Here is a 12791-nt window from a genome sequence, read left to right as displayed (position 1 = left end):
AGGATCACAAAGGGGAAATGTCTCCAGTGCCACACTTGCACACAGTAGGTACTCAATGACACAACAGGTGCCATGTTCACACATGGTAGGGACTCAACAACATAATGGGTCTGTGCTTGCACATAGTAGGTACTCTACAACGTAGCAGGTGCCCTCCTCACATAGCACACAGTAGGTACTTGACAAAATAACAGGTGCCCTCCTCACATAGCACACACTAGGTACTCAACAATGTAATGGGTGTCCCGCTCACACACAGTAGGTACTCAGCTGAAGACACAACAGGAGCTCCCTTTCCAGCTGACCTCCCGGCATATACTCACTGTGTCTCGGCTCCCAGCAGCATTTCCACTTTCTCATTTGCGTGGTTACTCAGGACCGTCAGGGTGAAGAGGTGACTAGCGGAGCTCTGTCGTGAATACAGCATGGTGGAACTGTTCTTCCCTGGAGAGGAATTGAGGTCTTCATTGTCACAACATTCCACCAACAGCTGATCTCTTAAGGAATAATCGTTGACGTTGTAACTTTCCTCACTATAAGGAAATGGGAAAAGGACGTGTTGATTACGCTGGACGAGGCGGTGATGCTGTCAGCTTCCCAATCACATTTTGGGAGGAGGAGAAGGAGAAAGACCTAATTTACAGTGTGAGTTGGAACCTCAATAATATCTGCTGATTGTGAGCCAAGGTGATCCCCCTTAATTAAGCCTCTTAGTTATTACTGTAATTATAACAGTCTAAATGGCCTCTGGGGTGTAAGGGCAGTGTTTAGAGTCTCAAATGCTCTAGGTGTCATCAGATGTCATCCTGGAACTGTCTTGCGAATGAGATCACCATGCCTCCTGGTCACGCTCCACCGCGCACTCCCCCCAGGATGAAGAGGAGCCACGGGCCTGGCAGGCACTCTACCTCCCAAGGACAGAGGAGGGAAGCAGAACCTCAGAGGCCTGCCTGCTCCTGGCCCAATGCCCATCCCTGCTCTCCCACCCTCCCCGCCCTGGCACCTGCTTCAAAAGCCACGGGGTTAACCCGGCCATGCCCTGAACTTGCTCACCCCAGCACCCCAGGGTCCTCCATTCTGGGACTCTCTTCCCACCCACTGTGAACCTGCCTAGTCCAGCGCCCACTCCCTCAGCAGCTAGGCTGCTCCGAGCACCTCCCATGGTGTCCTCTGGGAGTGCCCTTCCTTGAGGAATTGGTGACAGCTCCCGACTCCTCAGCATCTTCCCTAAGTGCAGTTCTCTGGTGGGCGCTGCACCCCCACCGCTCTCTGCAGCCTGCTTTCCTCCTGGCTTCTAGACAGCGATCGCTCCTCCTCCGGAAAAGACCTCAGCTCTGATGCTGCTGCCACCCCCACGACCCGAGTCCCTCCCCACGAGTGTGGTGTCACGGCCTCCTTCCTGCACAACAGAGCACTACCTACATCATCCCTGAATTTCCATGCAGAGGGCCCTACTGTCACCTGGTCTCTTAGTTCCTTACTTCATCATCCCAATGACCTTGTCCTCTGCTCTACATCAGTCACCTTGTCACCGCCAACTGCAACCTCTCCCTCCAGCACACAGTCTTCCCCACTCACCCCTGTCCTAACCCCCAGTTCCACAACCCGCTGCCTGCCACTGTTCCCCTCCTCAGATCCCCTGTGTCCTCTGATCAAACACAGTGACCGAGTTCTTGTAACCCAGCCATAATCACTCCTTGCACACGTGCATGTCCCCACGCTGTGCGTGCCTGGTGAATCCTGGTTGCACACTGCTCTCCTTCCATTCTGCATCCTGGCAGCTGGATGTGGGAAAGCTCAACAGATAGCTGTCAAATATAAGGATAGATTCAAAACATTCTGACCCTCTTCTCAGAACACTGAATCATTACTTTACTTAATAACAAATGCAAATACATGAACTCACGGAAGCTGAGGGAAAATAAAATTCCTTGTGCCTGATCAAATGTACTAGGAATTCCAGAACAAGCCTCTTTGTTCAAGAGATTTTGGAATTTCTTTTATTCCATGAGGGTACCTACCAACCACTCCCTTGCAACTCTCTTTGAAAAAAGCTATCTTTTCTAAAATTTAGATAGACCATCCCCTCACAAAACAGCAAATGCCGTCATCATCTATAAAAGCCAAAGACTGCCTTCTGATGAAGACTATTGTTGCTCAGGTAACAAGTGATATAATGGGAACTTCCCGTGGCATCTCGTGTCCAGAGCCCTCCTCAGCCCTCCCACACCGGACACACACTTCCCATACCCAGAACCAGGTGCATCTGGCACACAGATGCTTCTAGGAGAAGAACAGGCCACATGGACAAACACTCATGGCTGCATTTCTCAAGGATCTCCTTCACCAGAAGCAAAGTAGGTGATGTGAAGTTTGTAACGTCCTGAGGATTTAACAGACAGGATTCGACAGCTCAAGACACAGGGTAAAAACCGAAAAGAAAAAAGGCTTTAAAAATTAGCAAAATCTCAGCAACAATAACATCAAAAGCAAGTGAGAAAGAGGAGGAATGGGGGTTTTCTTGCGACTGTCCTCTCTCTGCACCTCCAAATTATGCCTCTGCCCCAATTCACAAATTAAGAGAGAGGGCCAATGGGTCAAAAGCGTGAATTTCCCTTCAGACAGAGCAACTGAGGGCCTAACACTGTGATATGGGCATCTAGGTAGGCCCTGGACACCACTGCATGGCATCACAGGCACTTCCAAAGAAATAAGATCAAAGAGATGAACTAGCTGTCTTTCAAGATGACTGGAGTCCAAGAGCTCAGCATCAGGGGGCAGCACCTGTTAGACCACAGGCTGAAGGCAAGACCAGGAGCTCGCCGAGGGAACCAGGGGAACGAGTCCCAAGCTTTCACTCCTCCTCTTGGTTGTCAGAGCTCCCGTTACCCCCAGTGTTTGCTCAATGCAAACCCAGCTGGCCTATTTCATCAAGCTGTGGATCCCTGTCTCGCAGGGACAGAGTCAGAAGAAGGTAAATTTAAGAAATGTTTCCCCACTGTCCTTTTGAGCAGTGAGAAGGACCGTGCCACTAACACAGACCAGGTCTCTGTCCTGGCCCTCTCAGACGTCCAGTCTGGAGCTCATCTCCAGCCTCAGTTTCCCCACCTGCAAAGCATGTCCTTGGATAAGTCCTTGGAACTCTGCCCAGTTTGACTTCTGGATCCCAAACAGGATGCAAGGAACATGTTTGCCTGTCTATGTTTTAACTGACCTACCATCAATCCTCCAATACCACCATTTTATCCAGGCCAGTCAGCTTCTGTAGCGTATAATAAATACTGTAGGGATTTACAAGCCCTTTGCTACATTCTTAGTGAGTTTAATATAAAAATAAAATCTTGATTCCATTCAAAAGTAGTAAATTGGTTATTTTTCCTGGTCTGCTACCGTCCAATGGAACTCAATGGAACACCCGGTGAAAAGGAATCGGCTCTGGCCAGCTCCTGTGTGTTCTCTCTCCCACAGGCTCATGCCCACAGCCTCCCGAAGGTTCACGTGGGACTGGGATGGAGAGCCTTGTCCTGAGGCCAGCCAGCACCTGCCACTCCTCTGTCACAGTGCATAAGGACAGCTGTGTTGGGACAGGAGCTTGAGGAGGCTGAGCAGGTCCAGGGCCGGATGCCACCATGCAGCGCCCATTTTCCTCCTCCTCTTACTCAGGTCCAGAAGGTACCGGGCAGCCTGTGCTGGGCTGGGTGAGAAGCCCCTTGCCTTGGGGAAGCTGATGGGAATCAGACTTCCCGTCTGTGGCTGTCATTTAACAAACATATGGTTTACACAGGCTCTGCAACAATCAGGACCACGGAATTAGGAAGTCAGATTGCTCAGGGAAAAAGCAAATGGAAAAACCACCTTTCCTTATAGGAGACGTTTACGGGGACACTTCCTTTCATTGTCTCATCTGTGCTCCAAGTTGGCAGCTGCTCCTCCAGGCTGGTTGGGGGGAGGGGCAGGCGGCAGCCCCCATCAGCCCCCATCAAACATACAGAAGCCTGAGGCTCTGTGCACAAACAGGGGTGGTGTCCCTGCTGAAACACCGTCCAGCTACTGATAGTTAAGGTTTCTTTTTTAACAAAATGAAGAACTGTGGATAGAGAGCAGTGTATTATGACAAACACACCATTCAATTTAGTTCCCACTGGGAAGAACTCTGTCAGGCAGCTCAGAGGAGGTTTGGTTCTGTTATATGCAACGGAAGTGATCCTTGCCTTACTGTAAACAGCTGCGTTCTTAAGCAGAGTGCTACGAACTTCTACAGAGGGATTTTCCCATTGGGTGTACACTTATTACCTTTAAGTCAGGAAAATCTTCAAAGACCATGTAACACAAATGCACCTTGAAAACACCCAAATGACTTATCTATGTGCAGTGTGATCACAGGGACAGACATCATCTTCCGCACATGAATCTTACCTGGGAGAAGGAGGATGAGGGAAGAGGGTGGAGGGATTCCAGGTCATCGACAGTATTTTATATCTATTCTGTTGTTTTAAAGGAGGGCATGTAATGTTGCCACGGGGGAAAAAATGGTATCTGTCAAATCTGGATAGAGCTCTTAGCAGCTGATGATTTCCTGCAGGCTTGAACTATTTCATAAGTAAAAGATCTAAAATTCACAGATGCACAGATGTGAAGGCCACCATCACTCAGGGGTCTCCAGGTGCTGGAGGAATAGCGGAGGGCCCTCTGGGTGAGAGACGGTCCTTTCCATCCTAATGGCTACATGCAGGCAGCACCACTGGCTGCGATCCACAGACTGAGATGTGAGCTCAGAGTGATAAGTGGTGGGTGAGACCCAAATGAGGGCTTTCCTAGATAAAATGACTCTGTCTTATTAATAAATACCCACACAACATTTAGGATCAAACTGAATGGTTCCTGCTATGTGAACAAAGAAGGGGTATTCAATGTGACAGAGGTATTTATTCTTGTTAAATCAATCTATAATTCTAACACAACTCAAATTTTTTTGAGGGGGGTGGCAGGGAGGGGGAGTAACTGAGCTGATTTTAAAATAATGGGAAAAACTGATGTGAAGAAATGGCCAGAAGGATGGAAAGAGGTGGGCGTGAACTGGCCCTATGACATACTACGACACACTATAATGCAACAGCAGATGGGCAAGAGCCGGCAGAGGGACTGAGGAGGGGGGCATCGAGGGCTCACCCACTGCGACACAAGCATAGCTGGGGACTTGGTCTATGACAGAGGTGGTTCTTCCAACCCACAGGGAATTGACAGTTTTTCAATAAACAACACTAAGAGGATTGGGGAAGCCTCTAAAGGTAACTGGCCCCTCCTCAGCCATTTCCTTGACCAAGCCCTGGTGTGGGGGAGTCACAGGCCAACTGGGTGACCAGCCTGTCCTGCCTGTGGTGGGACAAGCCTTTCAACACGTGGGTCCCTGGGGAGGGCCCGCCTAAGGCTTGTTGGCCAATGTCTTGGCACATACTGGGCATGAGTGATAAAGTGGAAAGTGGTCCCTGGAGGGGGAAGGCAGGTGGGCTGGAGGCTGGGCAGAGCCGGTCTGCAAAGGCCAGCACTCCGCTGCTCTGCCCGGAGCTGGTCGCACACACCTTAGTGCTCTGGACCCCTCCATGGCCTGGGTCTGATAGATGAAAACCCAAGTCACACCTCCATCTTCCCTTTATAAACTGAAAGGAAAAGATGCTGGGGAGAAGGATCCAAACAAGACAGACACACTGCCCTCCGCCCACTCGGAGGCTCCCTTGCCATAGGCTGCTCAGCATGAGCACACTCCGTCCTGAAGAAGACCCTTCCCAGGTGCTGGAGGAAAGCAAAGGTCATGAGTGGGCAGCTGCCTGCCTTCCCTCCCACTCCCATGCTCCACCAGGTCCCAGCCCTGGGCTCCACGGTTCTCCTCTGGAGTCTGCAGGACTCAGACGTCAGTGAGCATCTGCGACACTGGAACTACCTGCAGCTGATGCTTCGGGGACAGCTGTGTGTCACCCTTCAGAGCCATCCTGCACACCCTCCTGCTTCTCCTCAGGGACGCCAGGACCTGCCAATCTCCCAGGACTGGTGGCCCAGGAGTGCGTGGGGGAGCTCTTCCTTGTGTCATTTGGCACAAGCATGCACGAGAGCTCTCCCTCTGCAGATTTCAACTTGCTTCCCTTCCCCTTCAAAAAACATGGCTTTAAACCCCCACGCTTGATCCTGGGCTTAAGGGGAATGAAAATTCCGTAGACCAACACTACTGCGCTCAAGGACGCTGGACTACGCTGACATTTATGTCAAGTTATGGGATTAAAACACTTTTCCACCTGACTGAGATTGGACTTCAGTTTGAAAGCCTGGTTTAGAACTATACCAACAAGTTTTTAGTGGAATAGTATACAATTCTACATAATGAAGTATTCAGCGAGCATGTAAAGGCACAGATTTGATTCAGAGTGTCTGATGAGAATCCCAATTTTGTCACTTATTTGATTTGTGAACTTGAGCAAGTTACTGATCTTTTCTGTGCTTCACTCCATCTTTAAAGTGGGGGTAAAAATACCAACACTGCTAGATTTGTCAACATTCTTATCTCCGTGTGTACAGCTCTCACAATGCTGCCTGGCTTACAGCAAACACCCAGTCACTGCTGGTTATGACTTTTTACTTTTGTAAAATAGTATCATCCATTTAAACTGTTCGGACTTTTGAGGAAGGCCTGGCTTTGCAGCCCAGCAGGTCCACACTGCCAGGGATGCTCTACACCCATCATCCTGGACAAAGAAAGAGACGGGCAGTTCAGAGAGGCCGTGAGCACTCTGGGGATGCCACTGGGGTGGCCAGGATGGAGCACAGGATGGGCCACAGGCAGCTTCCCAAGTGGGTAATGAGGTCACTTCAGTTGTGGATAAGTCCCTCCACGGGTTTCAGCCTGACTGCCACTACTGCCTTCAGAACAGGAAAACTCACCCTCATCCCTTGGGGTCATTGAGAGGGTAGATCAGGACCCCAGATGCCAAGAGGTGTGCGTGCTCATGTTCCTCATGTAAAGGGACACATTCCACATCACCCTCACCCCTACACCCATATCCTTGCTCAGTTACCTGCCACACCCAAGACAATGCAGGTGCCGTGTGGACTGTGGTTGTGCCACACTGTTTAAGGAACAATGACAAGAAAAAGCTCTGGGAATGTTCAGTGCAGACACCACTCGTTTGGTTTGGTTTCCCCGTATTTTCCATCCAGCCCTGGTGGAAGGCTTGGACATGGAGGGCCAGCCGTGACATGACTGTCATCAGGGGTCAGGGACGCTGTGAGAAGTCATTACTATAAAAGTGATTTTATAAAGAATAAAGTAGAACGGCAGGTACCACTCACCCATGTGCCATCTGTTGTGCTAATTGGAGAAGAAGACACAAATAAAGGTGTTTATTCCTAAATTCTGTTGATTTTGAAAGCCATAAGCCCAGTTCTGGGTCTAGAGAGTGCCATGCCTTTGGATGTACACCAATGGCAGATTTAGATCGCAATTTTTAGACAATAAAATACACTAGCAGGGCAACAATTTGATTCATAGCAAGATCTTTAGGGAGAGAAGCACAATACTGAAGATCAAATTGACAGTATGTATCAATTACTTACTTAGCAGGGACCATTCATAGTGTGAAAAGCCTAATAGGCATCACCTGATTTAATGTTCCTGGACTCCATGATAAAGATATCACTATGGTCCCAATTTACAGACGAGAACACGGAGGCACTGAGAGATGGAGTCCAGGGTCACATGCCCAGGTTGTCTGACCCCAGGCATCATGTCGTGCTTCTCATGAGTGGCAGCTTCAACAATGAATAGCAAAGTCAACTCTCCACACAGACTCAGAGGAAGTCACATCTCACCATGTCACAGAACTCCAGAGTGCTGGCACAGTGACACAGACAAAGGAAGAGGAGGAAGAACTGACACTCCTCCTCCACTGCCACCTCACCACGTGAAGTTGGAACCAAATGCTCTGACAGTCAGAAACACCGCAATCTAATGTTCCAGGAGGAAAAGGGCTTTAAATTAGTTTTGCTGCTTTCCCTTTATCCAAGATTCTCTTCACTTCCCAAGGAAGGAGTTTATTCTGCAAAGGAAGACAGGCGACACCAGGGGACTTTGGTTTTCTACGATGGAAAGAACGTTTTCACAGAAAACCTCAAAGCAGAACCGGACCAGGTCACGACCCTTGCAGGGAGCCTGCAGGGCTGTAAGCCTCCTGCATTCAAGCTCCTCAGAAAATGCAAGCTCTGATTGAAGTCCCTGGGCTCGCAAGGATGGCCTGGTGGCACTCTATTACAGAAAATCCTTTTATTAAGCCTGCGGACTGGTTAACGAGTCACAGAGCTCAAGTTCTATCGACACACACTGTGATCATGGAACAGGCACCAGGAAGTGGGAATCCACTGTCCTGGAGGTTGGCAGGAAGGAAATGTTACAAAAGGAGACTTCCCCAGAGTCCCATGCTAGATGAGCCAAAGGTACACAAAATCTGGCAAGTACAAGTTGGTGCCAATTCCCCTTTCCTGCAACTGGCAGAACTATAGAATATCAAAACCTTGCATTGAAAATGGTGCTTCTCAAAGCAAACAAAAAAAGTGTAAGTTTCTAGGCATTTTTCCCAGTGATAATATGGAATGAGGAAAAATACTCCAGATGCACAAACCCAAAAAGTAACAAACACAAAGAAATTGAGAGTTAAATTAGACCCTGCAAGGCTGAGACACCTGGAGTACCACTGACCCAAAATGCCTGGGATCAAAAGTGTGCTGGGTTTCTTCTTATTATTATTTTTAGATTTTGGAGTATCTGCATATATGTAATGATGAATCTTGAAGAGGGAGCCAAGTCTAACCCTGAGATTCATTTCCGTTTCATGCACACCTTATACACATAGCCTGGAGGTAATTTTACATGGTACCTCAAATATCTTTGTGCATGAAATTAAGTTGCCCAGTGTGAAATTTTCCACTTTTCATTTCAGCACTCAATGTATTAGATCCTGGAGCGTTTCTGATTTCAGATTCTAGGGTCAGGGATGCTCCACCTGAACTCGCTCAGAGCCCTCATCTGTAGCGTGGGAACAGTCCTGGGTACTGTGATGAGCCACCCACGCAGGGCACATACTCTGAACAGTGGGCAGGGCACACCCCGCACATTCTCCAATCCTGGGCTCTTGCCGCCTTCACCGTCACTGACTGGTGTGACGGGAAACAGTGCCTGAGAACATCATGGCTAGATCATCAGGAGGCAGAGGGCTGAAAAGATGAACAGAAACCAGTCAGAGAGGACTCTACCTGCTGCGATAGGGAACGTGGCGCGACGAGATTCTGGCCTCTTCTGCTCTGTGCCCAGTGATCTGCCTCCCACGCACCTTTGTGAGGCAAAGTCCTCTTCAAGCTTTAGGCTTTAGATTGACTGACACCTCCTCTGGGAGCTTCCATCCATCTCTCTGCACGGGGATGATGTCTGCTGCTCTGTAGTCCTGCACACCCACGCACCTCCCTCTCTACAACACTTGGAGTCAACTGTGTGTCCATGTCTGTTTCACTGACCTTTGCTTCCTCAGTATGCAGCAAAGCACCCAGTGTGGGAGGGTCTTTTTTTGGGGAGGGTGGGTAACTAGGGATTGAACTCAGGGGCATTGGACCACTGAGCCACATCCCCAGCCCCATTTTGTATTTTATTTAGAGACAGGGTCTCAATGAGTTGCTTAGAGCCTCGATGTTGCTGAGGCTGGCTGTGAACTCATGATCCTCCTGCCTCAGCCTTCCGAGCCGCTGGGATTACAGGCGTCCTGCCCCATGCATGAGGACCATTCGACAAACACTTGCAGAACATGGACCCACAGGGTGGGTGCTGGAAGGTAAGCCATTCAAATGAAAGCGTTGTTCAGCGGGCAGATGCCCCCTCCCTTTTACCTCCATGCTGAAATTTCCTTCAACTCTCTTTTAATTTTAGAAGACATGCAATTTTTGTATTTTACTCTTCTATTCTTGTTATATATTCACTTTTAAGTAAAGGGTTTTTTAGGCTGAAGACAATGAGCACTTATTGTCAGCCAACCAAGCTCCGCTTGGATAATTCCCGTGTTTGGCGGCAACATGCACAGCTTCTCATCCAGAGCCAGCTGAGCTCACGATTTCTTCTCCTGCAGGCCTGTGTGATCTGGTGTCCACTCCCGAGCCACTGGGATTACAAGCATCAGAGTCTGTGTGATCTGGTGTCCACTGCTCTTGAGGGCCATAGTGAGCACAGGTGCAAGGCCTGCTATCTCAGACTCAGGGATCGGGTGAGCCAGAAGGAGGCAAGGTGGTCCGGCTTCTTTCTTCTGGGGACGCTCTTCCAAGGGCACATGGGTGACACGTGGAACGCAGTTGGGCAACCACCAGGAGGTGGGGATGTGTGGCTCTTCTCCCTGTGTCTGCAAGTGCCTTCCCTCACCGTCTTCCTGCAACTGGGAGCCTTTGACCTGGACAGAGCTGTGGGCCGGGCAGGCACAGCCGTCTTCACTTCTGGTGCCACCTTCATGAAATGGTAAATGAACATTTTTGGTTACTTAACTTTGGCCAGAACAAATCTGGAGCGTAGCTGATCAGGTGGTTCCTCACTGCACTGAAATGTGACCTGCAGATCTCTCCAGAAACAACACAGCCTCAAGGTAAAGAGCGCGTTAGGCCGGATTTGCGAAGCTGCTCAATAGAGGAAGCTCTTTTTACTGGCTTCTGGTTTGTATTCCTGGATCAACTAACTTTTAGGCAGCACGCGTTCTCAGACAAAAGGTTTAAGCAATAAAAATGTTGAATTATCTCCCTTTGTCTAGTTGAGCGGGTCTGGGAAGCCCCACAGATACTTTTTCCCCCTGGGAGAGACGCTGCTGGAGTTCCCGAGGTTTGGAAAGACTTCTCAGGCGAGGGCGGCTGACATGGGACAGTCCCTTCTGCAGCACAGAAGCTGGGAGAGCAGTACAGACTCAGTGGGTCGTACCCAGTGCCTTTCTGTTCTGCAGCTGCTCTGCACTCACCCTGGCCCCAGGCACAGGCATCAGGACGCAGGAAGGACCACAGGTGAGCAGCAGAGGCTGCCCAGGAGCTGTCTTCGAGTGGCTCTTCTTTTCCATCAGCAGAGACAAACGTCCCAGAGAGTCCTCAGAAGACTTCCCATGTCTTACATTCATTCTTGGGTCACAAGACTCCTTGTCACAGGCAGGCTGGGAAAGGAAGAGAGCAGCCACACTCGTCCTGGGTCAGTCAAGATGCACCCGGGCCTGGGCACGAGGGCTTGACGGCAAGAAGCAGGACAGGGTGGCAAAGCTAGACAGATACTAATAGCTCCAGCCGTGACCGCAGAGCCCCTTCTGCACAGATGTCCATCTCCAACAGCCTGGGAAGCAGGAAGAGCTCTGGGAGCACCGGCCCTTGGCCTTCAGGATGAACAGGGTGACACGCGCACTCACTTCAAAGGAAACAGCTGCCGCTGCAGGCCTGCAGCCCACTTCCCTTGGTCAGTGTCAGTCCTCCTGCTGCGGTCAGTGAGCAAGCGACCTGCAGGCAGAGCCTCCAGGCTCCAGGCGCACTCTTCAGAGCAGGCCTCGGCTGGGTGCTGCTGGCGGTGAGGAACTGCCCAAGGCAGAGGTGGCCTGAAGCTTTCCTACAAAAGGCCAGCTAAGACCGCCAGGCAGTTTCGCCAGGGACAGACGAGTAGATCTATGTTTTTTAAATTTATTTGGGATGCCGGAGATTAAACCCAGGGCCTTCACATGTTAGCCAAGCACTCCACCACTGAGCACATACAGCTTCAGCCCCTTTTATTTTATTTTGAGAAAGGATCTTGCTCAGTTGCCCAGGCTAGTCTCTGAGACTGTAGGTGTGCACTGCCGCACGAGGCTAGGTTTGTCTTCTAAATTGGTTCCCTGGCCGTGGGATGTAAAATGGATGAGGGTGGCACCATGAATCCAGTTGGGTGTGTCTCATAGGAAGAGTTCAAGGGGCCGGGACCAGGGTGGTGGCAACAGATGGAGAAAAGCTATTTCATGAGCCATTTGTAAGAATGGTGTGACTAGGCAAGGGTCACAGTGACAGGACAAAGTCGGGCTGTCTTCCAGGGTTACTGTGGAGCAACGAGGTGGACAGAGATGCCTTTCACTACAGAAGGAACAAACCCCAGAGAAGGAATGAGTTTAATGGAGAAGATGTGGACAGAAAGCAATCTGAGAGACCTCAGATGGAGGTGTATATACTCAGTGGTGGAGTGCTTGCCTAACATGTGAAGGCCCTGGGTTTAATCTCTGGCATCCCAAATAAATTAATTAATTTAAAAAAATATAGATCTACCTTGCATGTTACCTTCCATGGAGATGAGGTCTTTGCAGATGTCATCAAGTTAAGGCCATACTGTTACAGGGGGCCTACACTACTGGTAATACCTGGTGTCCTTAGAAGAGGAGGCAGATTTAGAGGCACAGAGACACTGGAGAGACAAAGGCCACATGGAGACATGGACGGAGAGCAGAGGGAGGGTCTACAAGTCAGGGGATGACAGAAGCCCTTAGCCTGATTCTTATCTAGCCTTCGGAGGGGCTGGGGACACTGCCAACATCTTAATCTGGGACTTCTGGCCTACTGAACTGTGAGAGAGGCAAATATTGTCTTAAACTGCACTCTGTGGGTCTCTGAAAGAGCAATTGCAGGACTCTAACAAGCACCAGGACAAAAGTTTGCCTCTGGCTTCAGACAAAACTGGGAAGGAAGACCTGTTATGGTCTAGATGTGACGGGTCCCCAGAAGCTCACAGG

At 49.9% G+C, this 12791-nt stretch overlaps 1 protein-coding gene across 1 annotated transcript in view; it reads right to left on the bottom strand.

The window, feature by feature from the left end:
- Window positions 1-12791, bottom strand: part of Arhgef26 (Rho guanine nucleotide exchange factor 26) — a 99955-nt gene that overhangs the window by 11582 nt on the left and 75582 nt on the right. Inside the window, exon 11 of the mRNA XM_046431591.2 lies at window positions 324-533. Within this exon, the coding sequence (XP_046287547.1) occupies window positions 324-533 (210 nt within the window). The remainder of the gene's footprint in view (window positions 1-323; window positions 534-12791) is intronic.

The sequence above is a fragment of the Marmota monax genome, unplaced genomic scaffold (genome assembly GCF_021218885.2).
Source record: "Marmota monax isolate L192 unplaced genomic scaffold, Marmota_monax_Labrador192_F-V1.1 WCK01_AAM20220418_F8-fsc00022, whole genome shotgun sequence".
Taxonomy (NCBI): domain Eukaryota; kingdom Metazoa; phylum Chordata; class Mammalia; order Rodentia; family Sciuridae; genus Marmota; species Marmota monax.
Note: the sequence above shows the minus strand (reverse complement) of the source record. Positions and strands in the feature narration are given on the sequence as shown.